Consider the following 25,958-nt stretch of genomic DNA (forward strand, 5'->3'; position numbering starts at 1 on the left):
ACACCCACTAAGATTAGCAGCCCTATGTAGGCAGATGAACATGTAGAATGTTGAGGCGATGTCCTGGGCGTGGGCAACTGCATGTCTTGTGGGCCTTGGGGTCATTCTTGTGACATTTTGTGCTGCCATCCTGCCCTGGTTGTCATATGGTGACAAGGACCATGTTATTTTGCTGTTCTTTGACAAAAATGTCTCTCTTTCAGCTTGGGGGATTTCTTCTTCATCTGAAGATGATGCATCGTGCTCTGGGTTGTATTCTTCCCCATCTTCTTCTTCAGATACCTCATCCTCTTCTAAATCATTGTTTTGAGCCACTGAAACGTGCACTCATGGCTCAGCAAAGAGAGAACTGCGGGGACTATCATCTGCATCACCTTTATAGCCTCTAACTGCATTCCCCATTAGTAAACAATGCTTTCAAGAAATGTTTATTTTGTCTGAAATTGTGTTTATTTTGTCTGTGAACTTCAGTCACGTGTGGGGTCGTGGAGGGGAGATGCTGCACATGCACAATACATTTTTAGTTTGAGTTCAATCAGTAGCACATAATCTCAATTTCTCATTGTGAGTGTGTGTCTTTGTGGTTTTTGTGGTGTGTAAATGATTTTATTACTGCCGGGTCAAAAATGACCCTAAGACAATCTTTGTACCCTGGTGGTGTACAGCTTTCATTGAAATATGAACAAAAGCAATGTTTCACTTTTTCTAATGTTGGGGTCACCCTAGGAAAAGTCATCAAATGTCAAGTTGAAAAAAGATCATTTAGGGGGGTTTCTCTTCTGTTAAACATAGTTGCGGGTCATTTTTTACCATTATGACAACACAAGGGTTAAAACAATTCCATATGTCAGCTTAGAACCAAAAAATATTATGTTTGGGGCAAATCCAATACAACACATTACTAAGTACCATTCTCCATATTTTCAAGCATAGTGGTGACTGCTTCATGTTATGGGTACGCTTGTAATTAGGGATGCACGATATATCAGTGAACATATTGGAATCGGCCGTTATTGGCTACTAATGCCAACATCTGTATCGGCCCAATGTCTAGTTTAACGTCGATGTGCAACACCGATGTCAAAGCTGACCTATATAACGTAGGTACATGACGTAATGACGCCACGTAACATTTTGCACCACAAGTGCAACACAGCATTCCTAACCTAGCCCACAATGTCTGCTGTGTGGATCAAGCAGTCAACATGTCAAGCAGTCATTTGAAAGAGTAAGAACATTTCAGCGATACAACTCAAAGGCGAAATCCATTAACGGCAAGATAATGGAATTTGTTGTCCTTGACAATCAATCGTTCTCTATCGTGGGCGATGTTGGCTTTCGCCGACTGGTCGAGCAACGGTACACATGTTGCCCTACCGGAGTTACATTGGACGAGTCCAATAACACTATATGACGCGTTAAATAAGCTTTTAAGTTGACACATTAAATAGCACAGTTCTATTAAAGAATGTTGTGTGTTCTGAATTTGCACATGCAAGCCAAACGGCACCATTGCTATCAGTAGCACTGTCAAAGCTGTACAAAATACTATTCAAACAAGCAAACACCGGCCACGAATGATGTGTTTACAATACTGCGTTGGTAACAAAGCTTTATTTGTTTGATCGCAACTTCCGGGGTAGCTAGCTTTAGCTTGGTACCTAGCTAGCAACAATACAACCAGCCTGAAAACAATGACAAGTAGAAACTGCCCAGCTAGCACAGTGGATCTGTGCCAATTCCGGCTGAGAGTCGGGGCACTCGGCTGAGAGTCAGACTTGGCCGACATCATGTGGCCCGAGTCTGGGCCGCCTTCGGCAGTATTACTTATAGCTAGGATGCGGGGATTGAGCTCGGGCCGATTCCGGTGTGAGTTATCTAGCCCAAGTCTATTACTTGGGGCTCGGGTCAATTTCGTGTGGGAGTTATCTGGCCCAAATGTATTACTTGGGGCTCAGGCCGATTGGGGCTACTCTCTGGCAGATGATTACACGGGCTGCTTTATACAATTAACATTTCATTGTTTATTTATTTTCCCATATTTTCCTCATTGTTCTGTGATCAAAAATACAATTACCATTTAAATCTGTAGTATTTTAGTATTTTGATACTTAGTGCAAGGCAATTGATAAGCATTAAAACTTTGTGGATGGAACTTCCCGAGTGGCGCAGCGGTCTAAGAAACTGCATCGCAGTGCAAACTGCGTTTCTACAGATGCTGGTTCGAGACCCGTGAGTCGATGCACAGTTGGCCCAGCGTTGTCCGAGTTAGGGGAGAGTTTTGCCGGCCGGGATGTCCTTGTCCCATCGCGCTGTAGCGACTCCTGTGGAGGGCTAGGCGCATGCACGCTGACACGTTCACCAGATGTATGGTGTTTCCTCCGACACAATTTTTTTTTTGTGGATGGGTAGAATCTGTATGTATAAAATGTATAATAGTAATATTTAAAATTACTAAATTGGATAATTTTGTATACATTTATTTAAATTTGCATCGGGCTGCTTCTGGTGAGATTCTGGTAAGATGTCGACAAAGTCGGCTAAATTCTGGTAGACGGAAACCAGAACCTGATGTATATGGGCCGATTCTGGGGAGTCATTCATTTTGATTCAGGGCTGAGTCCGACACTCAATTCCGGACCGATTCAATCAGTTCTGGCCCTATTGAAGAGGGCCGCTTCTGGGCCGATTCCTCATTGCTAGCTGAGTGCAGTCATTATTCTTAGCAATGATTTAGGAATCCTTGTGAGTAAGTATTAACTAGGTAGCCACTGTTTGTTCGCCTATTAAAATTGAACGTCAGTTCATGAAAATAAATAGCTAGCCATCTACTTAACCCTGTTGCTCAAAGCTAACGTTATAAGCAGCCAGCTAGCTTCATCTCGCTAGTGAGGCTCGACCGGCCCGGGTTATGTGTTGTGAAGCTAGCCACAATAAGGATTAGGCACAATAGTGGAATTTGCGGTTTGCCTTCAAAATAAAAGTCAAATCAAATCAAATGTATTTGTCACATACACATGGTTAGAAGGTGTTAATGCAAGTGTAGCGAAATGCTTGTGCTTCTAGTTCTGACCATGCAGTAATATCTAACAAGTAATATAACCTAACAATTTCACAACAACTACCTTATACACACAAGTGTAAAGGAATGAATACGAATATGTACATAAATATATATAAATAAGTGATGGCCGAACGGCATAGGTAAGATGCAGTAGATGGTATAGAGTACAGTATATACATATGAGATGAATAATGTAGGGTATGAAAACATATAAAGTGGCATTGTTTAAAGTGGCTAGTGATACATTACATCAAGATGGCAAGATGCAGTAGATGGTATAGCGTACAGTATATACATATGAGATGAGTAATGTAGGGTAAGTAAACATTATATAATATAAAGTGGCTAGTGATAAATTGATTACAACAATCTTTCCATTAAGCATCTCTCTGGTAAGAAGAAGGGCGTATGCCTTATGATTAACGAGACGTGGTGTGCTCATAACAACATACAGGTACCTCTTTGAACGTGATGCAGAAGGTTACAATTGTTGGAATCATCCCATATTTAGACTAGATAATGTTAAACAAGGTTGGAATGTGAAGCAATGAAATGGGGTCTACTAGGTGACACCCACTAAACACAACTGTGAAGAGTTTACGCAAATATTAACGTTGTAGCTCTTATCACGGGACTGTGTGAAATCACCTCCCCAGTCAGCCTTTTGTGTGTATTGACATTCATATTGCACTGTACAGCTTTACCTACGGATTGGGGATCAGTGAAATGGGGTATCAGTCTACTCAACCCCCAAGATATTTTTTCACAACGTCCTACTCAGAGTTATCAGACTCCAAAACATCCACACAGTATTGTTTTTCCCTCTGGAATAGTGTTCAATACACATAGACAATAAATGTGGCTCAATTCACAGTTGTTTCAGAGTCCTGCAATAAGAGCAGGGTGTCACTGAGTAGACTCATACCTATAGATTGTGGATCAATGACATGGGGTAAGGCTGTACAGTGAAACAGATTTTTGTCAAATTAACAAATGATTGTGTTTTGTTGATTTTAAATAACAACATTCCAACCTCGTTTAGCATGATCTATTCAATTATGGCATAATTCTACTATTTGTATTCATTTGCATCATGTCAATGACATACTTTTATTTTGAAGGCTAACCGCAAAGTCCACTATTGTGACTAATCCTTATTGTGGCTAGCTTCACATAGATGGGTCCGACCACCATTAATAAAATAAGAACTGTCTCATAAATTAGGGTTATTTTAAATTATGACACCTAGCTATATAGTTAGCTAGCTAACTATAGCTACTGAAACAGATTATGTCGTTTTGCTATGTTTTTGGGGAAAAACATTGTTTGCATCCATGCTTTTTTTTCAGCTAGCTTTTTTTAAAGATCAGCACTGTAGGTGTGCTAGACAACTTTACCAGCATCACAGCATGCGTATCGATGAATCGTTGTGACATGAAATACGAGTGATAGTGTAATCAATATGTAATAACTACAAACTTCTTGTCAATAGGGGGGCGCTGTGAGTAAAACAGAACTCATTTTGCAGCAAACTTCCAGACAGGAAGTGAAAAATCTGAAAACGAGGCTCTTTTTCAGGGCCTGCCTATTCAATTGCCTAATATTTATCGATATGCATGCACTTCATACGCCTTCCACTAGATGTCAACAGGCAGTGGAAGGTGGAATGGGGTGTCTAGCTTGATTTGAGGATGAACAAGAGCTCTTGGAATGACGTGTCCAGAATTTCCTTTCTCTACCTAGGCGCGGGAAGCACCTCCATATTGTCTTATGATAAGCGTTCGGTATACACGGCTAATATCTCCTGTTCTTTTTTTATTTGATACATATTAGAAAAACTTCATAAAGTAGGTTTTTTCAACCGAGTTTCATCAGTTTATTCAACGTTTATTGGGACTTTTGGAGTTTTCCGTTCTTTGCTTCGAGAGAAACTGGGAACGTCATCAACATTGGCTAGCAATGTGGCACGAATTCGACAGGAGAAAAGGACATTATAAAACCAAACAACGATTTATCCTCGACCTAGGACTCCTTGTACAAGATTCTGATGGAAGCTCAACAAAAGTAAGAACAATTTATGATGTTATTTCGTATTTCTGTGGAAAATGTTATTCCTATTCTCTGCCGTTTTGGCGGGCGCTGTCTTGCAATAACGCAAGCTGTTTGTTATGGTAAAGTTATTTTTTTTAAATCTAACACGGCGGTTGCATTAAGAACCAGTGTATCTTTCATTTGCCATACAACAAGTATTTTTATGTAAAGTTTATGATGAGTTCTTTGGTCAGATTAGGTGAGTGTCCAAAATAGCTCTGGACATTCTGGTGAATCGATGCTACATATTCACAATGTATAACCACGGTTTGCAGCTCTAAATATGTACATTTTCGAACAAAACATAAGTGTATTGTATAACCTAATGTTATAAGACTGTCATCTGATGAAGTTGTTCAAAGGTTAGTGATTCATTTTATATCTTTTGCTGGTTTTTGCGAATGCTATCTATGCGGTGAATACATGCGGTTGTGTGTTTGGCTATTGTGGTAAGCTAATATAATGCTATATTGTGTTTTCGCTGTAAAACACTTAAAAAATCGGAAATATTGGCTGGATTCACAAGATGTTTATCTTTCATTTGCTGTACACCATGTATTTTTCATAAATGTTTTATGATGAGTATTTAGGTATTTCACGTTGCTCTCTGTAATTATTCTGGCTGCTTTGGTGATATTTTTGATGGTAGCTGCAATGTAAAACTATGATTTATACCTCAAATATGCACATTTTCGAACAAAACATAAATTTATTGTATAACATGTTATAAGACTGTCATCTGATGAAGTTGTTTCTTGGTTAGTGACTAATTATATCTCTATTTGGTCGGTTTTGTGATAGCTACCTATGCGGTAGAAACATGGTGAAAATATGCGGTTGAGTCTTTGGCTATTGTGGTTAGCTAATAGAAATACATATTGTGTTTTCGCTGTAAAACATTTTAAAAATCGGAAATGATGGCTGGATTCACAAGATGTTTATCTTTGATTTGCTGTATTGGACTTGTGATTTCATGATATTTATATGCTATTATTTACTTGTGGCGCTATGCTAGGCTATGCTAGTCAGCTTTTACTGATGAGGATGCTCCCGGATCTGGGATGGGTGTTAAGTAAAGGTTAAAACAATTATGAACGTGTTAAATTATTACGTGATGTGCAGTCATATTCAGGTCCTGATTGGTCAACAAGCTTATTTTACACGTCAAATAGTGTTATTTGACACGCAAAGACCCAAACTGCGTTCCATAGTATGAGAAATTCTAGTTGAGAATGAAACGACTGAACAAATTAACAACGAAACAGCACAGCAAGTAAGTAAAATAAATACTGTAGGTTTTGATTATGTATTACTGGTAATGGGTACATACGTAAATGCCAACAAAATAACCTTTTGGTCAGTGTGGTGTGTGTGTGTAATCTTTATTAACTAGGCAAGAAAGTTAAGAACAAATTCTTATTTCCAGTGACGGCCTACCCCGGCCAAACCCGGACGACACTGGGCCAATTGTGCGCAGCCCTATGGGACTCCCAATCACAGCCGGATGTGATACAGCCTGGATTCAAAACAGGGACTGTAGTGACCACTGCGTCCATGTGTGTGTGTTAACTATTTAACTGTATTAGAATGCTTAAAATGCCGCAAAAAATGTAAATATCGTTATCGGTATTGTTTTTTTTTTTGTCAAGGAAAATATTGGGTACCGGTATCGGCCAAAAATGTTGTATCGGTGCATCTCTAGTTTGAATACTTTCTGAAGGCATTTTGTGATTCAACTAAGGGGAAATTAAGTTCAAACTTAGATGCACATGCACACACACAAACACACACACACCACACACACACTCCACTTACATGCTCTCCTCTCCCACTCTACATATTATTTCTACATTACTTTATTTCTTTATGGTCTATGCAACAGGACACATTTTTTAATACAGCTTTTCTATTGTTTCGTAATTCATTCAATTTAATACTGGCATTCTCACCTGGTTTAACTCTCAGTCAGTGAATAGTATATTTATTCATGGACCAGATAAATGCAGTATGGGTTATATAGTTACCAATGAGTCTGGGGACTGAGGTTAGAGCTGAAGAGAAGAGGATATAACAGAATATATTATTATATTACTCTCTCACGCATGCGCGCCCACACACACACACACACACACTCACCCTTACACACACGCACATCCATAAACACACACACACACTCACCCTTACATACACACACACATCCATAAACACACACACACACACACACACACACACACACACACACTCACCCTTACACACACACACACACATACACATCCATAAACACACACACATACACACACACACACTCACCCTTACAAACACACACATACACATCCATAAACACACACACACACACACTCACCCTTACACACACACTCATACACATCCATAAACACCCACACGCACACTCACCGTTACACACACAGACTCATATCCACAAACACATATTGTATGTTCATAAAACTCACAACAGGCTCTCACAGTCTCACAGCAGAATTAGACATTTATTTAAGTTTCTCCAAACGTCAAATTTCGAAGATGCTCCAAACATCACATTTCGAAGTGCTTTTGACACCCTTGGTTGACTTCTTCTGCTCAGTATCGTTCGGTTTCTCCAAATGTCAAATTTTAAAGATTAAGGGTTAAGATTTTGGATAAGGTTAAACCATTAAGTTTAGGCAATCATTTTACTAACAATTTTTACTAATGACATACCACTGACTTTGTGTAAAGCCAGAGTTTCTATGTATGCGAATGACTCAACACTATACACATCAGCTAACACAGCGACTGAAATGACTGCAACACTCAACAAAGAGCTGCAGTTAATTTCAGAGTGGATGGCAAGGAATAAGTTAGCCCTAAATATTTCTTAAACTAAAAGCATTGTTTTTGGAACAAAACACTCACTAAACCCTAAACCTCAACTAAGTCTTGTAATAAATAATGTGGAAATTGAGCAAGTTGAGATGACTAAACTGCTTGGAGTAACACTAGATTGTAAACTGTCATGGTCAAAACATATTGATGCAGTACTGTAGAGGCTCAGATGGGGAGAAGTCTGTCCATAATAAAGTGATGCTCTGCCTTCTTAACCTTTTATGGCTGCAGCCTGACACCGGTACACCTATGACAACATCCAGCTCAAAGTGCAGGGCGCGAAATTCAAAATCTATTTTTTTTTTTATATTTAACTTTTTCACATTAACAAGTCCAATACAGCATATGAAAGGTACACATCTTGTGAATTAAGCCAACATGTCCGATTTTTAAAATGTTTTACAGGGAAGACAAAATATGTAAATCTATTAGCTAACCACGTTAGCAAAAGACACCATTTTTCTTAGTCCACCATTTTTTCTCAACACCAGTAGCTATCACCAATTCGACCAAATAAAGATATTGATAGCCACTAACCAAGAAAAAACCTCATCACATGACAGTCTGATAACATATTTATTGTATAGCATAGTTTTTTTTTAGAAAAATGTGCATATTTCAGGTATAAATCATAGTTTGCCATTGCAGCCACCATCACAAATCTCACCAAAGCGACTAGAATTACTACAGAGAGCAACGTGTATTACCAATTTACTCATCATAAAACATTTCCTAAAAATACACAGCATACACTAATTGAAAGACACAGATCCTGTGAATCCAGACAATATTTCAGATTTTCTAAGTGTCTTACAGCGAAAACACAATAAATCGTTATATTACCATAGCACATGTGCAAACATTACCCCAGCATTGATTCACGGCAAAAAGAGCGATAGCATTATCACCACCAAAATGTATAAATTTTTTCACTAACCTTCTCAGAATTCTTCAGATGACACTCCTGTAACATCATATTACAACATACATATAGAGTTTGTTCGAAAATGTGCATATTTAGCCACCAAAATCATGGTTAGACAATGAGAAAAGTAGCCCAGCTGGTCAGAAAATGTCGTGCGCCATATTAGACAGTGATCTAGTCTTATACATAAATACTCATAAACTTGACAAAAAAATACAGGGTGGACAGCGATTGATAGACAATTTAATTCTTAATACAATCGCTGAATTACATTTTTTAAATTATCCTTACTTTTCAATACAGGTTGCGCCAAGCGAAGCTATACCAAACAAAATGGCGGAATAAGTGTTTAACATTTTTCGACAGAAACACGATTTATCATCATAAATTGTTCTTACTATGAGTTGTTCTTCCATCAGAATCTTGGGCAATGAATCCTTTCTCCGGTCTAATCGTCTTTTGGTCGAAAGATCTCCTCTTGTCCGGTCGAAATGGTCACTAACGTTCACCATGCACTCGAAAAGTGCCCAGCGCTTCAAAGTGCATTACACAGAAATGCCATAAAATCGCCTTAAACGGATATAAATTGCTATAAAACAGTTCAAATTAACTACCTTATGATGTTTTTAACACCTATAACGAGTAAAAACATGACCGGAGAAATATTACTGGCTAAACAACAGGTTGGAAGGAGGCGAGTCTGACGTCCTTCGTGCGTCAGGCGCAGGCAGCAAAAGAAAGCTACTTCCGGTATTTGGTGTTTTATACAAGCCCTGATTGCGCAATCGACTCCATTCAAAGCGTCACCACGTACTGACATCCAGGGGAAGACGTAAGCAGTGTTTGTATCCTCATAGCATTTACAGGGACCTTAAAACCGACCCCAGATCAGGGGCCAAGATTTCTGAAATCTGACTCCCTGTCAGGAAAAGTGCTGTAGAAGGAGTTCTGTTTCACTCAGAGACAAAATTCCAACGGTTATAGAAACTAGAGAGTGTTTTCTATCCAATAATAATAATAATATGCATATTGTACGAGCAAGAATTGAGTAGGAGGCCGTTTGAAATGGGCACGATTTAGCTGGCTACTCAGTAACGCCCCCTGCAGCCATAAGAAGTTTAACAGCACTATCAACAAGGCTGGTCCTACAGGCCCTAGTTTTGTCGCACCTTGACTACTGTTCAGTCGTGTGGTCAGGTACCACAAAAAAGGACTTAGGAAAATTGCAATTGGCTCAGAACAGGGCAGCACGGCTGGCCCTTGGATATACACAGAGAGCTAATATTAATAATATGCATGTCAATCTCTCCTTGCTGAAAGTGAAAGAGAGATTGACTTCTTCACTACTTTTATTTATGAGAGGTATTGACATGTTGAATGCACCGAGCTGTCTATCTAAACTACTCGGACACCCATGCATACCCCACAAGACGTGCCAGAAGAGGTCTCATCACAGTCCCCACGTCCAGATGTCACGTTCCTGACCTGTTTTTCCCTTGTTTTGTATTTATTTAGTATGGTCAGGGCGTGAGTTGGGTGGGTTGTCTATGTGTGATTTTCTATGTTGGTATTTTGTGTTCGGCCTGGTATGATTCTCAATCAGAGGCAGCTGTCAATCATTGTCCCTGATTGAGAATCATACTTAGGCAGCCTGGGTTTCACCTGTGTTTTGTGGGTTTTTGTCTACCGTGTTAGTGTTTTCACCACACGGTACTGTTTCGGTTTTCTGCACTTCGTTTATTGTTTTGTATTTCAGTGTTCAGTTTCGGTTTTAATAAATCATCATGAGTACGAACCACTCTGCATATTGGTCCGATCCTTCTCGCCTCTCCTCGTCCGATGAGGAGGACGAAATAGACAATACACCAGAACAGACTATGGGATGCACACAGTACTACATAGAGCCATGACTACATGGAACTCTATTCCACATCAAGTAACTCATGCAAGCAGTAAAATTAGATTTAAAAACAGATAAAAAACACCTTATGGAACAGCGGGTACTGTGAAGCAACACAAACATTGGCACAGACACATGCATACACACACACACACACACATACGATAACATCAACACCACTTCCAGCAGCATACCACCCTGCATACCACTGCTGGCTTGCTTCTGAAGCTAAGCAGGGTTGGTCCTGGTCAGTCCCTGGATGGGAGACCAGATGCTGCTGGAAGTGGTGTTGGAGGGCCAGTAGGAGGCACTCTTTCCTCTGGTCTAAAAAATATCCCAATGCCCCAGGGCAGTGATTGGGGACACTGCCCTGTGTAGGGTGCTGTCTTTCGGATGGGACGTTAAACGGGTGTCCTGACTCTCTGAGGTCATTAAAGATCCCATGGCACTTATCGTAAGAGTAGGGGTATTAAGCCCGGTGTCCTGGCTAAATTCCCAATCTGGCCCTCAAACCATCATGGTCACCTAATAATCCCCAGTTTACAATTGGCTCATTCATCCCCCTCCTCTCCCCTGTAACTATTCCCCAGGTCGTTGCTGCAAATGAGAATGTGTTCTCAGTCAACTTACCTGGTAAAATAACGGTAAAATAAATAAAATAAACATACGCACTATACATACACATGGATTTAGTACTGTAGATATGTGGTAGTTGTGGAGTAGAGGCCTGAGGACACACAGTGTGTTGTGAAATCTGTGAATGTATTGTAGTGTTTTCAAATTGTATAAACTGCCTTAATTTTGCTCGACCTCAGGAAGAGTAGCTGCTTTAGCGGCAGCTAATGGGGATCTATTATAAATACAAAATACAAAACATCTGAATGTTTAAGTAAGGGTTAAGGCTTGGCAAAGGGATCAAACACACAACCTTCTGATCCAGAGTCATACATCCACCACCCCCATCCACAACACCCTAGCAAAACCCAAGCCTACTTCATGTTAATGGCGCTCAATAGCTGCCCCTAGTGACCAGTTTTGAAGGCATTTTCCGACTTCCTCAGGACATGGATAGACGTCCAATTTTGAAGTCACTCTTGAGCGATCTGCCTGAAAACCCAAGCATACATGCATACGTACACACACAATCTCATACATCTGCATGTACACATTGCTCTATCCTGAGTGATGCATCTGCAGATTCACCACTCCTAAGTTTAATTTGGTTAAATGATAACACAAACACACACACATTCACCAGCACACACTCTCAGACACACATTCTCTGTGTGTAATTATCATGTGTTAGAACACGCTGTGGCCTCCCGGATGATGACATTATTCACTACGCACCACGGAGTCACAGTGTGTGTGTTTATTTACGAAGCAGCATTCGGTCAGCCCGGGCCCGTCGTCTCGGAAACATTCATCAAAAACGTTCTATTCATGGAAACAAGTATGCAGCATTGACATCATTCACACACATCCACACACTCATTTACAGTACCAGTCAAACGTTTGGACACACCTACTCATTCCAGGGTTTTTCTTTATTTTTACTACATCAAAACTATGAAATAACACATATGGAATCATGTAGCGACCCAAAAATTGTTAAACAAATCAAAATGTATTTTATATTTGAGATTCTTCAAAGTAGCCACCATTTTCCTTTTTGACAGCGTTGCACACTCTTGGCATTCTCTCAACCAGCTTCACCTGGAATGATTTTCCAACAGTCTTGAAGGAGTTCCCAGATATGCTGAGCACTTGTTGGCTGCTTTTCCTTCACTCTGCAGTCCATCTCATCCCAAACCATCTCCATTGGGTTGAGGTCGGGTGAGTCCAGGTCATCTGATGCAGCACTCCATCACTCTACTTCTTGGTCAAATAGCCCTTACACAGGGAAACATTAATGGCTACAGCATATAATGACATTCTAGACAATTCTGTGCTTCCAACTTTGTGGCAACAGTTTGGAGAAGGCCATTTCCTGACAATGCACCCGTGCACAAAGTGAGGTCCATAAAGAAATGGTTTGTCAAGATCACTGTGAAAGAACTTGACTGGCCAACACAGAGCCCTGACCTCAACCCCATCGAACACCTTTGGGATGAATTGGAATGCTGACTGCGAGCCAGGATTAATTGCCCAACATCAGTTCCCGACCTCACTATTACTCTTGTGTCTGAATGGAAGCAAGTCCCTGCAGCATTGTTCCAAAATCTAGTGAAAAGCCTTCCCAGGAGAGTGTGGGCTGTTATAGCAGCAAATGGTGTACCAACTCTATATTAATGCCCATGATTTTGGAATGAGATGTTCGAATAGCCGGTGTCCACATACTTTTGGTCATGTAGTGCATATACACACACATACACATTTCCCTCTAAAAAAATGACAAAATAATTATTACAGTTTTTGACGATTGCTTACACACTGAAAGTGAATGCTTAGACAAAAGCATCAAAACCTTAACTTTTGTAACCATGCCTTAAACAAAGGCACCAAAAGCACAAACACATTTTCTGCTTTGCACTTTATTTGCAATTCTGCAACACACTGCACTTTGTTTGCACTTTGTATGCAATTCTGCAACACACTTGCAAAACACTACACACTGTTTCTTACATTAGACACTTCGTTCAAGAATGAAATCTCTTGCAATCATTGGGAAAACACTTCTTTTCAAAATGCAAAACATACCTGAAATTGGCAACACCCACAAACACACATGAACACTTACATACAGTAAATGAACACCAATTAGTCTGAGCCTTAGCACTACAGATAGACCTCAGGTACGCTCACCTCTTTTGTGAGAATTTTGCAAACATGGAGGCAGTGAGAGCGAGAGGAAGAGGAAGAGAGAGGGGAGCAGGAGGAGGACTAGGACAAGAACAAAGAAGGGGACCAGGCAATAGACTGAGACATATTTCTGATGACTTTAGGGTCACTTTGGTGGGACCATGTCATAAATCATGGCCTGACGATGAGGGAGGCTGGGCAGAGCGTCCAGCCCAACCTGAGTTGCTACACGGTAGCATCCATAATACGGACATTTAGACTGGAGAACAGGTATGTCTTCAACTTTCTACACTAGACTGTACCTATGCAATTGTTGCAAATCATTCTGCATCATAGTACAATACCATTTAGTCCTACAATATTAGGTCCTCAGTGAACAAAATAAATTGGTATAGTGCTGTGAAGTACATGTAATACGGTTTTGATGTTATTGTGTACAGTATGACAGTACAGTACAGTGGCTTGCGAAATAATTCAACCCCCTTGGCATTTTTCCTATTTTGTTGCCTTACAACCTGGCAATAAAATTGAGTTTTTGGGGGTTTGTATCATTTGATTTACACAACATGCTTACCATTTTGAAGATGCAAAATATTATACAAGAAATAAGACAAAAAACTGAAAACTTGAATATGCATAACTATTCACCCCCCCTCCACATAAAGACAATACTTTGAAGAGTCACCTTTTGCAGCAATTACAGCTGCAAGTATCTTGGGGTATGTCTCTATAAGCTTGGCACATCTAGCCACTGGGATTTTTGCCCATTCTTCAAGGCAAAACTGCTCCAGCTCCTTCAAGTTGGATGTACAGCTATCTTTAAGTCTTACCACAGATTCTCAATTGGATTGAGGTCTGGGCTTTGACTATGCCATTCCAAGACATTTAAATGTTTCCATTTAAACTATTTGAGTGTTGATTTAGCATTATGCTTAGCGTGATTGTACTGCTGGAAGGTGAACCTCCGTCCCAGTCTCAAATCTCTGGAAGACTGAAATAGGTTTGACCTCAAGAATTTCCCTGTATTTAGCGCCATCCATCATTCCTTCAATTCTGACCAGTTTTCCAGTCCCTGCCGATGAAAAACATCCCCACAGCATGGAGATGATGTTCTCGGGGTGATGAGAGGTGTTGGGTTTGCGCCAGACATAGCGTTTTCCTTGATGGCCAAAAAGCTAAATTTTAGTCTCATCTGACCAGACTACCTTCTTCTGTATGTTTGGGGAGTCTCTCACATGCCTTTTGGCAAACACCAAACATGTTTGTTAATTTTTTCTTTAAGCAATGGCTTTTTTCTGGCCACTCTTCCGTAAAGCCCAGCTCTGTGGAGTATATGGCTTAAAGTGGTTCTATGGACAGATACTCCAATCTCTCCTGTTATCTCAGGGTTATCTTTGGTCCCTTTGTTGCCTCTCTGATTAAAGCCCTTCTTGCCTGGTCCATGAGTTTTGGTGGGCGCCCTCTCTTGGCAGGTTTGTTGTGGTGCCATATTCTTTAACATTTTTTATAATAGATTTAATGGTGCTCTGTGGGATGTTCAAAGTTTCAGATATTTTTTTATAACCCAACCCTGATCTTTACTTCTCCACAACTTTGTCCCTGACCTGTTTGGAGAGCTTCTTGGTCTTCATGGTGCCGCTTGCTTGGTGGTGCCGCATGCTTAGTGGTGTTGCAGACTCTGGGGCCTTTCAGTACAGGTGTATATATACTGAGATCATGTGACACGTCCTGTGACACTTAGATTGCACACAGGTGGACTTTGTTTAACTAATTGTGTGACTTCTGAAGGTAATTGGTTGCACCAGATCTTATTTAGGGGCTTCATAGAAAAGGGGTGAGTACTAATGCATGCACCACTTTGAATTTTTTAATTTTTTAGAATTTTTTGAAACAAGTTATTTTTTCCATTTCACTTCACCAATTTAAACTATTTTGTGTATGTCCATTACATGAAATCCAAATAAAAATCTATTTAAATTACAGGTTGTAATGCAACAAAATAGGAAAAATGCCAAGGGGGATGAATACTTTTGCAAGGCACTGTATATAAAAAAGAACCTAGGCAATGACATCATATTCTTGAATTTTCTACAGAACTTCCGGATGACCTGAGGGTGGAAGGCAACGTCTGTTCACCCATGAACAGAAACTGGCCATTGTCAATCTAGTGTTGGCAAACAACACCATCCGCCTACATCAATTACGAGAGCAAATCATCTCAGATCACACAACATTCAATAATATCAACTGTGTCAGTATGTCGACACTCTGCCGCATCTTGCATCAATACCAACTTACGATGAAGCAGCTGTACAGGGTTCCATTTGAGAGGAACAGCGTTAGAGTCAAAGACCTTTGCTATGACTATGTGCAAGTAAGTGTCATTGTATTATACTGTAATACAATAGTGGCAATAGATTGTGTCCTATTGGCACTGCATAGATACAATCATATTGACCTGGCCAAGGCTTTCGACTCTGTCAATCACCACATCCTCATCGGCAGACTTGACAGCCTTGGTTTCTCAAATGATTGCCTCGCCTGGTTCACCAACTACTTCTCTGATAGAGTTCAGTGTGTCAAATCGGAGGGTCTGTTGTCCGGGCCTCTGGCAGTCTCTATGGGGGTGCCACAGGGTTCAATTCTTGGACCGACTCTCTTCTCTGTATACATCAATGATGTCGCTCTTGCTGTTGGTGAGTCTCTGATCCACCTCTACGCAGACGACACCATTCTGTATACTTCTGGCCCTTCTTTGGACACTGTGTTAACAACCCTCCAGGCGAGCTTCAATGCCATACAACTCTCCTTCCGTGGCCTCCAATTTCTCTTAAATACAAGTAAAACTAAATGCATGCTCTTCAACCGATCGGTGCCGGCACCTGCCCGCCTGTCCAACATCACTACTCTGGACGGCTCTGACTTAGAATATGTGGACAACTACAAATACCTAGGTGTCTGGTTAGAATGTAAACTCTCCTTCCAGACTCACATCAAACCAAAGTTAAATCTAGAATTGGCTTCCTATTCCGCAACAAAGCATCCTTCACTCATGCTGCCAAACATACCCTTGTAAAACTGACCATCCTACCAATCCTCGACTTCGGTGATGTCATTTACAAAATAGCCTCCAATACCCTACTCAATAAATTGGATGCGGTCTATCACAGTGCCATCCGTTTTGTCACCAAAGCCCCATATACTACCCACCACTGCGACCTGTACACTCTCGTTGGCTGGCCCTCGCTTCATTCTCGTCGCCAAACCCACTGGCTCCAGGTCATCTACAAGACCCTGCTAGGTAAAGTCCCCCCTTATCTCAGCTCGCTGGTCACCATAGCAGCACCCACCTGTAGCACGCGCTCCAGCAGGTATATCTCTCTGGTCACCCCCAAACCCAATTCTTCCTTTGGCCGCCTCTCCTTCCCGTTCTCTGCTGCCAATGACTGGAACGAACTACAAAAATCTCTGAAACTGGAAACACTTATCTCCCTCACTAGCTTTAAGCACCAGCTGTCAGAGCAGCTCATAGATTACTGCACCTGTACATAGCCCATCTATAATTTAGCCCAAACAACAACCTCTTTCCCTACTGTATTTATTTATTTATTTATTTTGCTCCTTTGCGCCCCATTATTTCTATCTCTACTTTGCACATTCTTCCACTGCAAATCAACCATTCCAGTGTTTTACTTGCTGTATTGTATTTACTTCGCCACCATGGCCTTTTTTTTGCCTTCACCTCCCTTATCTCACCTCACTTGCTCACATTGTATACAGACTTATTTTTCTACTGTATTATTGACTGTATGTTTGTTTTACTCCATGTGTAACTCTGTGTTGTTGTATGTGTCGAACTGCTTTGCTTTATCTTGGCCAGGTCGCAATTGTAAATGAGAACGTGTTCTCAACTTGCCAACCTGGTTAAATAAAGGTTAAATTAAAAAAATAGATACATTCAGACAAGCAGTATGTGGCCTAGGCAGGTGCCCCCATTCTGGGGTTGGGGGGAGGTGGTTGTGTCACGTTCCTGACCTGTTTTCTGTTAATTTTTGTATGTGTTAGGTGGTCAGGACGTGAGTTTGGGTGGGCAGTCTATGTTTTCTGTTTCTATGTTGGTTAATGGGTACCTAATATGGCTCTCAATTAGAGGCAGGTGTTTTTCATTTCCTCTGATTGAGAGTCATATTAAGGTAGGTGTTTTCACACTGTTTGTTGTGGGTGGTTGTCTCCTGTGTCAGTGTTTGTCGCACCATACGGGACTGTTCGGTTTGTTTGTACATCGTTCTTTTTGTGTAGTCTATTTTCCCTGTTCGTGCGTTCTTCGTGTTTCATGTAAGTTCGTCGTCCAGGTTTGTCTACGTTTTTGTTTTGTTATTTTGTTAATTATTGCAAGTGGTTTCGTTTCGTGTTTTTTCCCGTCTTGTTTAATAAATATTATGTCATTTCAAAACGCTGCGCCTTGGTTCCATCACTACTCCTCCTCTTCGGATGAAGAGGACTACCGTTACAGAACCACCCACCAAATTACCAGAACCAAGCAGCGTATGTTCGAGCAGGGTAATACACAGGACTACTGGACTTGGGAGGCCGAGCTGGATGGAAAAGGTCCTTGGGCGCACATTGGGGAATATCGCCGCGCTCGTGAGGAGATGGAAGCAGCGCGAGCCCAGGAGCGGTGGTATGAGGAGGCAGCAAAGAGACGTGGCTGTAAACCGGAGAATGAAGCTCAAAACCGGACTTATGAAGGTATGCGGCTAGCACGGAAGCCCGTGAAGAAACCCCAAACATTTCTTGGGGGGGGGGGCTAAGAGGTAGTGGGCCAAGGGCAGGTAGGAGACCTGCGCCCACTTCCCAGGCTAACCATGGAGAGCGCGAGTACGGGCAGACGCCGTGTTACGCAGTAGAGCGCACGGTGTATCCTGTACGTGTGCATAGCCCGGTGCGGGTTATTCCACCTCCCCGCACTGGTAGGGCTAGATTGAGCATTGAGCCAAGTGCCATGAAGCCGGCTCTACATATCTGGCCACCAGTACGTCTCCTTGGGCCGGCTTACATGGCACCAGCCTTACGCATGGTGTCCCCGGTTCGCCTACATAGCCCGGTGCGGGTTATTCCACCTCCCCGCACTGGTCGGGCGACGGGGAGCATTCAGCCAGGTATGGTTGGGCAGGCTCAGTGTTCAAGGGAGCCAATACGCCTGCACGGTCCGGTATTTCCGGCGCTACCTCCCCGCCCCAGCACAGTACCACCAGTGCCTACACCACGCACCAGGCTTCCAGTGCGTTTTCAGAGCCCTGTTCCTCCTCCACGCACTCTCTCTATGGTGCATGTCTCAAGCCCAGTGCCTCCAGTTCCGGCACCACGCACTAAGCCACCTGTGCGTCTCCAGAGCCCTGTACACACTGTTCCTTCTCCCCGTACTCGTCCTGATGTGCGTGCCCTCAGCCCGGTGCTACCAGTGCCGGTACCACGCACCAGGCAAATAGTACGCTTTGAGAGTCCAGTGTGCCCTGTCCCTGCTCCCTGCACTAGGCTTGAAGTGCGTGTCTCCAGTCCGGTGCCTCCAGTTCCGGCACCACGCACCAGGCCTACAGTGCGTCTCAGCCGGCCAGAGTCTGCCGTCTGCCCAACGGCGCCTGAACTGTCCGTCTGCCAAGCGCCGCATGAACTGCTCGTCTGTATTGAGCCTTCAAAGCCGCCCGTCTGCCATGAGCCTGCAAAGCCGCCCGTCTGCCATGAGCCAACAGAGCCTTCCGCCAGACAGGAGCCGCTAGAGCCTTCCACCAGACAGGAGCAGCCAAAGCCTTCCGCTAGACAGGATCAGTCTGAGCCATCCGTCTCCCCAGCGCCATCTGAGCCATCCGTCTGCCCAGTGCCGTCTGAGCCATCCGTCTGTCCCGATCCATTAGAGCCGCCCGTCTGTCCCGAGCCGTCAGAGCCGATAGTCAGTCAGGAGCCGCTAGAGCCAGTCGTCAGTCAGGATCTGCCAGAGCCGCCAACCAGACAGGATCTGCCAGAGCCGCCAACCAGACAGGATATGCCAGGGCCGCCAACCAGACAGGATCTGCCAGAGCCGCCAACCAGACAGGATCTGCCAGAGCCGCCAACCAGACAGGATCTGCCAGAGCCGCCAACCAGACAGGATCTGCCAGAGCCGTCAGTGAGCCATGAGCGTCCAGAGCCGCCAGTGAGCCATGAGCGTCCAGAGCCGCCAGCCGGCCATGAGCGTCCAGAGCCGTCAGCCAGCCATGAGCGTCCAGAGCCGTCAGCCAGCCATGAGCGTCCAGAGCCGTCAGCCAGCCCGGAGTTGCCAGTAATCCAGAACTGCCCCTCAGTCCAGAGCTGTCTCTCTGTCCGGAGTTGCCCCTCTATCCTGAGCTATCTCTCTATCCTGAGCTACCTCTCTATCTCGACCTACCTCGCTGTCCTGAGCTACCTTGTCTTGGTGTTGCCCCTTATATTAGGTGGGTGGAGAGAGAGGGTGGTCATTCTAAGAGGGAGATGTAAGCTGGGATTGACTGTGGTGGGGTGGGGACCTCGCCCAGAGCCTGAGCCACCACCGTGGTCAGATGCCCACCCAGACCCTCCTCTAAACTTTGTGCTGGTGCGCCCGGAGTTCGCACCTTAAGGGGGGGGTTATGTCACGTTCCTGACCTGTTTTCTGTTAGTTTTTGTATGTGTTAGTTGGTCAGGACGTGAGTTTGGGTGGGCAGTCTATGTTTTCTGTTTCTATGTTGGTTAATGGGTACCTAATATGGCTCTCAATTAGAGGCAGGTGTTTTTCATTTCCTCTGATTGAGAGTCATATTAAGGTAGGTGTTTTCACACTGTTTGTTGTGGGTGGTTGTCTCCTGTGTCAGTGTTTGTCGCACCATACGGGACTGTTCGGTTTGTTTGTACATCGTTCTTTTTGTGTAGTCTATTTTCCCTGTTCGTGCGTTCTTCGTGTTTCATGTAAGTTCGTCGTCCAGGTTTGTCTACGTTTTCGTTTTGTTATTTTGTTAATTATTGCAAGTGGTTTCGTTTCGTGTTTTTTCCCGTCTTGTTTAATAAATATTATGTCATTTCAAAACGCTGCGCCTTGGTTCCATCACTACTCCTCCTCTTCGGATGAAGATGAACCCACCCCCATCCTTGCGTGAAAATGTAGACATTGTAGTCCTGTGTTTTGAGTTACACCATATTCACGGTACGGTGTATGCATTTTCTGTTACAGAGTCCTGGACTTTGACGCAGCTGCACAGCCTCATGAGTTCATTTTCACTGATGAAGCTGGATTCAATCTAGCTTAAACCAGGCGTCGGGGCCGAAATGTTAAAGGACAAAGAGCCGTTGTGAATGTCCCTGGGCAGCGCGGGGGAAATATCCCCTTGTGTGCCACCATCTGCAAGGAGTTCTCCATCACCACGCCACCCTGGGTCCCTACAATACTGCACACATAATCATATTTCTGGATGGACTATATAATGCAGTTGTACAGGACGGACCAGAGCAACCCAGGTTTGTGGTTATCTGGGATAACGTTAGTTTCCACCGGGCTGCACTGGTCAGGGACTGGTTCACCAACCACAACTTCACAGTTGTATACTTGCCCCCTTACTCCCCATTTCTCAATCCGATTGAGGAATTATTTTCGGCTTGGCGTTGAAAAGTGTATGACCGCCAACCACATGCCCACCTGCCTCCTCTGCAAGCAATGGAAGAGGCATGCGGAGACAGAAGTGGGGTAAGTCCAGGGTTGGATACGGATACAATATTTTCCCCATTGCCTAGCCATGGATGACATTGCTTGTGATGTGAATGAGGTGATGTGGCCAGACCCTAACAGAAGGCAGGATCCATAAACCATCCACCCCATCCCTTACAATCCCTTACAATATTATTTTTTGTTTACCATTGCACTGTAGTTTTACTGTAATTTTTTTGTTGTCTGTGAGTTTACAGTAACATATTGTTTGATTACTGTACTGTAAATCTACTGTTCTTTGTGCGTTTTTGTTGTTGTTAAACCTGCAATGGCAAAAACAATAAGTTGGATATGCTTTTTCTGAAGCATTTCTATTTTTGTGTTCATTGAAATGTGAGTGGATGTACTGTACTGGAACAATCTTTCACAGAAGCCTGTATGAGAAAATTAAAAAGGTATACAACGTACTAAAGATAGCAGTGTTAAAGTACATCAGTGTGTTGTTGCTGCTTTGAAAGAGTAATTCAAATGGTGCGTGTGTGTATCATTTTGTTGCAAAAATGCCATTTTGTGAAAGGATTGTTAGGTTTTGATTTCAGAGTTTCATTCTGACATAGAAGTCAGATGTTTATCTCCAAGTGTTGTGTCTTATTTGGCTGGTGTGTAGAGTTCTGACACAATGAGCCAAATTCCGCAACAAGTGTGTAAGCAATCGCAAAATACTGTAATGTGTGCTTATAAGCTGAGGAGGAACAAAGGAGGATGACACCAATCATCTCTGTCACCACACACACACATGACACCAATCATCTCTGTCACCACACACACACATACACACTTCAACCCTTAAGCTCAAGCATAATTTTCTCGCCATTCTCAATGACGTCTTTGATAGCTTTAGAAAGGGAAATTAAGTGTATGTGTGTGTGTGTATGTGTGTGTGTGTGTGTGTCTGCGTGTGTGTGCCTGCATGTGCGTGCGTGTATGTGTGTGACAAGCCTCAGCTCGCGTAAGGAGCTTTGTGGAGGAGATGAGAGTTCAGCTGACAGTGGCTGAGGATTATCTGAAAGCATAGAAACAGCCTTAAAGAGAGAGAGAGAGAGCGTGTGTGTGTGTGTGTGTGTGTGTGTGTGTGTGTGTGTGTGTGTGTGTGTGTGTGTGTGTGTGTGTGTGTGTGTGTGTGTGTGTGTGTGTGTGTGTGTGTGTGTGTGTGTGTGTGTGTGTGTGTGTGTAAATTGTAAAGAGCCATTTCCCTCAACAGGGACCATCAAAGTTCTTAGCTTTTATCTTTAATTATTTGAGAAAAGTGACTCCCAAAACACACTCAGCTCTGTCGAGAACATTCATATTATAAAAATAAAAAAAATGTCTTGTCAGATACAGATGTATGGTCTGCCTCACTGATGATGCATAATAACATGTTTACCTAGAATCCTCAGTTGCTATACCCATTTTTGCACTAATACATTTATGATATACAGTATACCCATTGATAATTGAAGAATACAAGTTATAAATGCCTCATGAGCTTAGTTCAAGTGTCGTACCCTATCAGAACCCAAAATAGAAGTTTGTTTTACTCCACTGTTTGTAGATAATGTAGATGTTAACAAACCCTTGTGTAGCCTCAAAACATGGTTAAAACTATAATATTGATATCATGGATGGCCAGGTAAATAAGGTAAATAAGTTAGGTATTCTCTGTTGAAAAATACTATATTTGTTGAAACCAAATATAGGATTTAATGACAACTGTTTTATTTGATTATTACCAAACCTATATTTCAAGTTGCAACCTATTATACCCATTAAATATCAAATACAAACAAATATTTCATGTAAATACGATTTTTTAAAATCTTGTTCCAAGTGTCATTTTTTTATTTGGAATTACCTATCCACATTTCTTCAATTGACTTACAAGCAATTACCTAAATTCCCTGTAAATCAAGAAATGTAATTGGTTCAATAACTTTAAATAATATTTCCAAACATATTCTTTTCACAAGACTTTCACATTTAGTAGCCACAAAATCATATCTAAGCATTTGCAACCTTAACATCTCATTACCTCATATCTCATTACAGATGCTGGCAGTGTACAAGTTTTTGTTTGAATACCGAATAGACCACATTAACTGGAATTCACTCTCACGGGTGGGCAAAAATAACAAACTGAAAGCTGTGCCCACAATAAGCCACACATTCAACTCTTTTACATTGCCCACCCGTAGCTTCAGAAAGGAAAATTAAGTGTGTGTTTGTGTTTGTGGGCTGTGATATACTACATTATACAGTCCTGGCCTCATCCCAGCAGTGACCTGTCTCTCCTCTGGTGTATATTAGCTAGTACTTCATTTTCCAACATACTTTGCCAATTACTGCCTCGAAAGGTCAAAGGGTCATGGAGCACATCACCAACTCATAAATCTCACAGACAGTAATGAAAGTAGAGAAATGAGCATACTGGCACACAGACACACACACAAACACAATGACTGCAGGGATAGTAAAAGACCTCCAACCAATTATTTTCTGAATATGTGAATGTGCTGGACACTGTGTTATCACGTAAAATAATTTTGTTCTCTGGGTGACATTTCATGTCTAGTTACACCCTCTCAGTGTCGAAGTCCATAAATATTTAAAATACAAAGGGGTCACTTTATTCAAAAGATATCTTATGTGCTTATTGTTTTCTTTCAAATTACATAAATTAGAGTTATACCAACTGGGTCATTTTTACCCCAGAGTAATTGTTTTGATCATAGCCCAAAAGTGGTTAATTAAATTCATCCAAATGTTCATGACTTTGTCAATACATCTAAATAATTGTTTATTGGTTTTGCATCAATCTAGACTTTAAAAAATACATATTTGCATTGGGGTCATTTTGACCCCAACTCTGCTGTGTGCCAGCAGCTCAAACAGACAGCTCGGTGCATTCAACATGTCAATACCTCTCACAAATACAATTAGTGATGAAGAGAATCTCTCCTCCACTTTGAGCCAGGAGAGATTGACAAGCATATTATTAATATTAGCTCTCTGTGTACATCCAAGGGCCAGCTGTGCTGCCCTGTTCTGAGACCATTGCAATTTTCCTAATTCCCTCTTTGTGGCACCTGACCACACGACTGAACAGTAGTCAAGGTAGGACATGGACTACTGTAGGACCTGCCTTGTTGATAGTGCTGTTAAGAATAAAGAACAGCGCTTTATTATGGACAGACTTCTCCCCATCTTAGCTATTGTTGTATTAATATGTTTTGACCATAACAGTTTACAATCCAGGGTTACTCCAAGCAGTTTAGTCTCCTCAACTTGCTCAATTACCACATTATTCATTACAATATTTAGTTGAGGTTTAGGGTTTAGTGAATGATTTGTCCCAAATACAATGCTTTTAGTTTTAGAAATATTTAGGACTAACTTATTCCTTGCCACCCATTCTGAAACTAACTGCAGCTCTTTGTTAAGTGTTGCAGTCATTTCAGTCGTTGTGGTAGCTGACGTGTATAGTGTTGAGTCATCCGCATACATAGCCATACTGGCTTTACTCAAGTAAGGGGCCTAGACAGCTGCCCTGGGGAATTCCTGATTCTACCTGGATTTTGTCAGGATACTCGGCACACCCCGTACTACTGCCTCAGTTTTCTGGATGCATGCAGTGTTCTATAGATGTTACAGCCAGCTCACATTGAACCCGACCCAAGTTAAGCATGCGTAAATGGAACGTAATTCCCTTTTTGTGCACTTCCTCTCTATGCGTATTCTGACCTAGAACTTTAGCATAAGAATAGCGTGCAATTCAACCAGAATTTATTGTTAGTTCCTTTATCATTCCATTTAATTGCACAGTTTTGCTTACCTTAATAATTTGCCTCCTCTGTAAACGGCGTAACGGCCGTGTGGTTGTTGCTAAGAATCATTAGTAACGGTTGATAATATATAAAATATATATAGGCTAATTCAATTGTTATGGAGCAGAGCGCAGACCAAGCTGTAACAGTTTGAACCCAACACATGATGCAATATTTGGCCTTGTCATCATACAGTTCAATGGTTAGTACAGGCAATAGATGAGGGTATAGCCTACTATTGTACACTATTCTCCCTATTATACACTGACCAAAAACATAAACGCAACATGCAAAAGATTTTACTGAGTTACAGTTCATATAAAATGAATTAGGCCTTAATCTATGAATTTCACATGACTGGGAATACAGATATGCATCTGTTGGTCACAGATACCTTAAATAAAAGTAGGGGCGTGGTTCAGAAAACCAGTCAGTATCTGGTGTGACCACCATTTGCCTCATGCAGCGTAACACATCTCCTTCGCATAGAGTTGATCAGGCTGTTGATTGTGGCCTGTGGAATGTTGTGCCACTCCTCTTCAATGACTGTACAAGTTGCTAGATATTGGCGGAAACTGGAACATGCTTTCATACACGTCGATCCAGAGTATCCTGAACATGCTCAATGGGTGACATGTCTGGTGAGTATGCAGGCCATGGAAAAACTGGGACATTTTCAGCTTCATGTTACGGCTGATTTCCTCCTCTTCGTCTGAAGAGGAGGTGTAGGGATCGGACCAAGA

The 25,958-nt window shown here is 42.1% G+C and overlaps 1 protein-coding gene across 3 annotated transcripts in view; it reads left to right on the forward strand.

The window, feature by feature from the left end:
- LOC129859640 (zinc finger matrin-type protein 4-like) overlaps positions 1-25,958 on the forward strand; it is a 176,282-nt gene that overhangs the window by 104,277 nt on the left and 46,047 nt on the right. The window contains exons 6-8 of one of the 3 annotated variants that reach the window (XR_008760195.1): positions 13,806-13,932; positions 15,757-16,036; positions 20,882-21,826. The exons of 1 other annotated variant lie outside the window; for it this stretch is intronic. Coding sequence is in view for 1 of the 2 variants with exons in the window: in XM_055929692.1 (XP_055785667.1) it covers positions 204-310 (107 nt within the window). In the remaining variant the exon portion in view is untranslated. Of the gene's footprint in view, positions 1-203; positions 430-13,805; positions 13,933-15,756; positions 16,037-20,881; positions 21,827-25,958 lie in introns of those variants that run through there. One more of the 3 variants, XM_055929692.1, reaches the window with a different exon arrangement.

This window comes from Salvelinus fontinalis, chromosome 1, assembly GCF_029448725.1.
Source record: "Salvelinus fontinalis isolate EN_2023a chromosome 1, ASM2944872v1, whole genome shotgun sequence".
In the NCBI taxonomy this organism is placed as follows: domain Eukaryota; kingdom Metazoa; phylum Chordata; class Actinopteri; order Salmoniformes; family Salmonidae; genus Salvelinus; species Salvelinus fontinalis.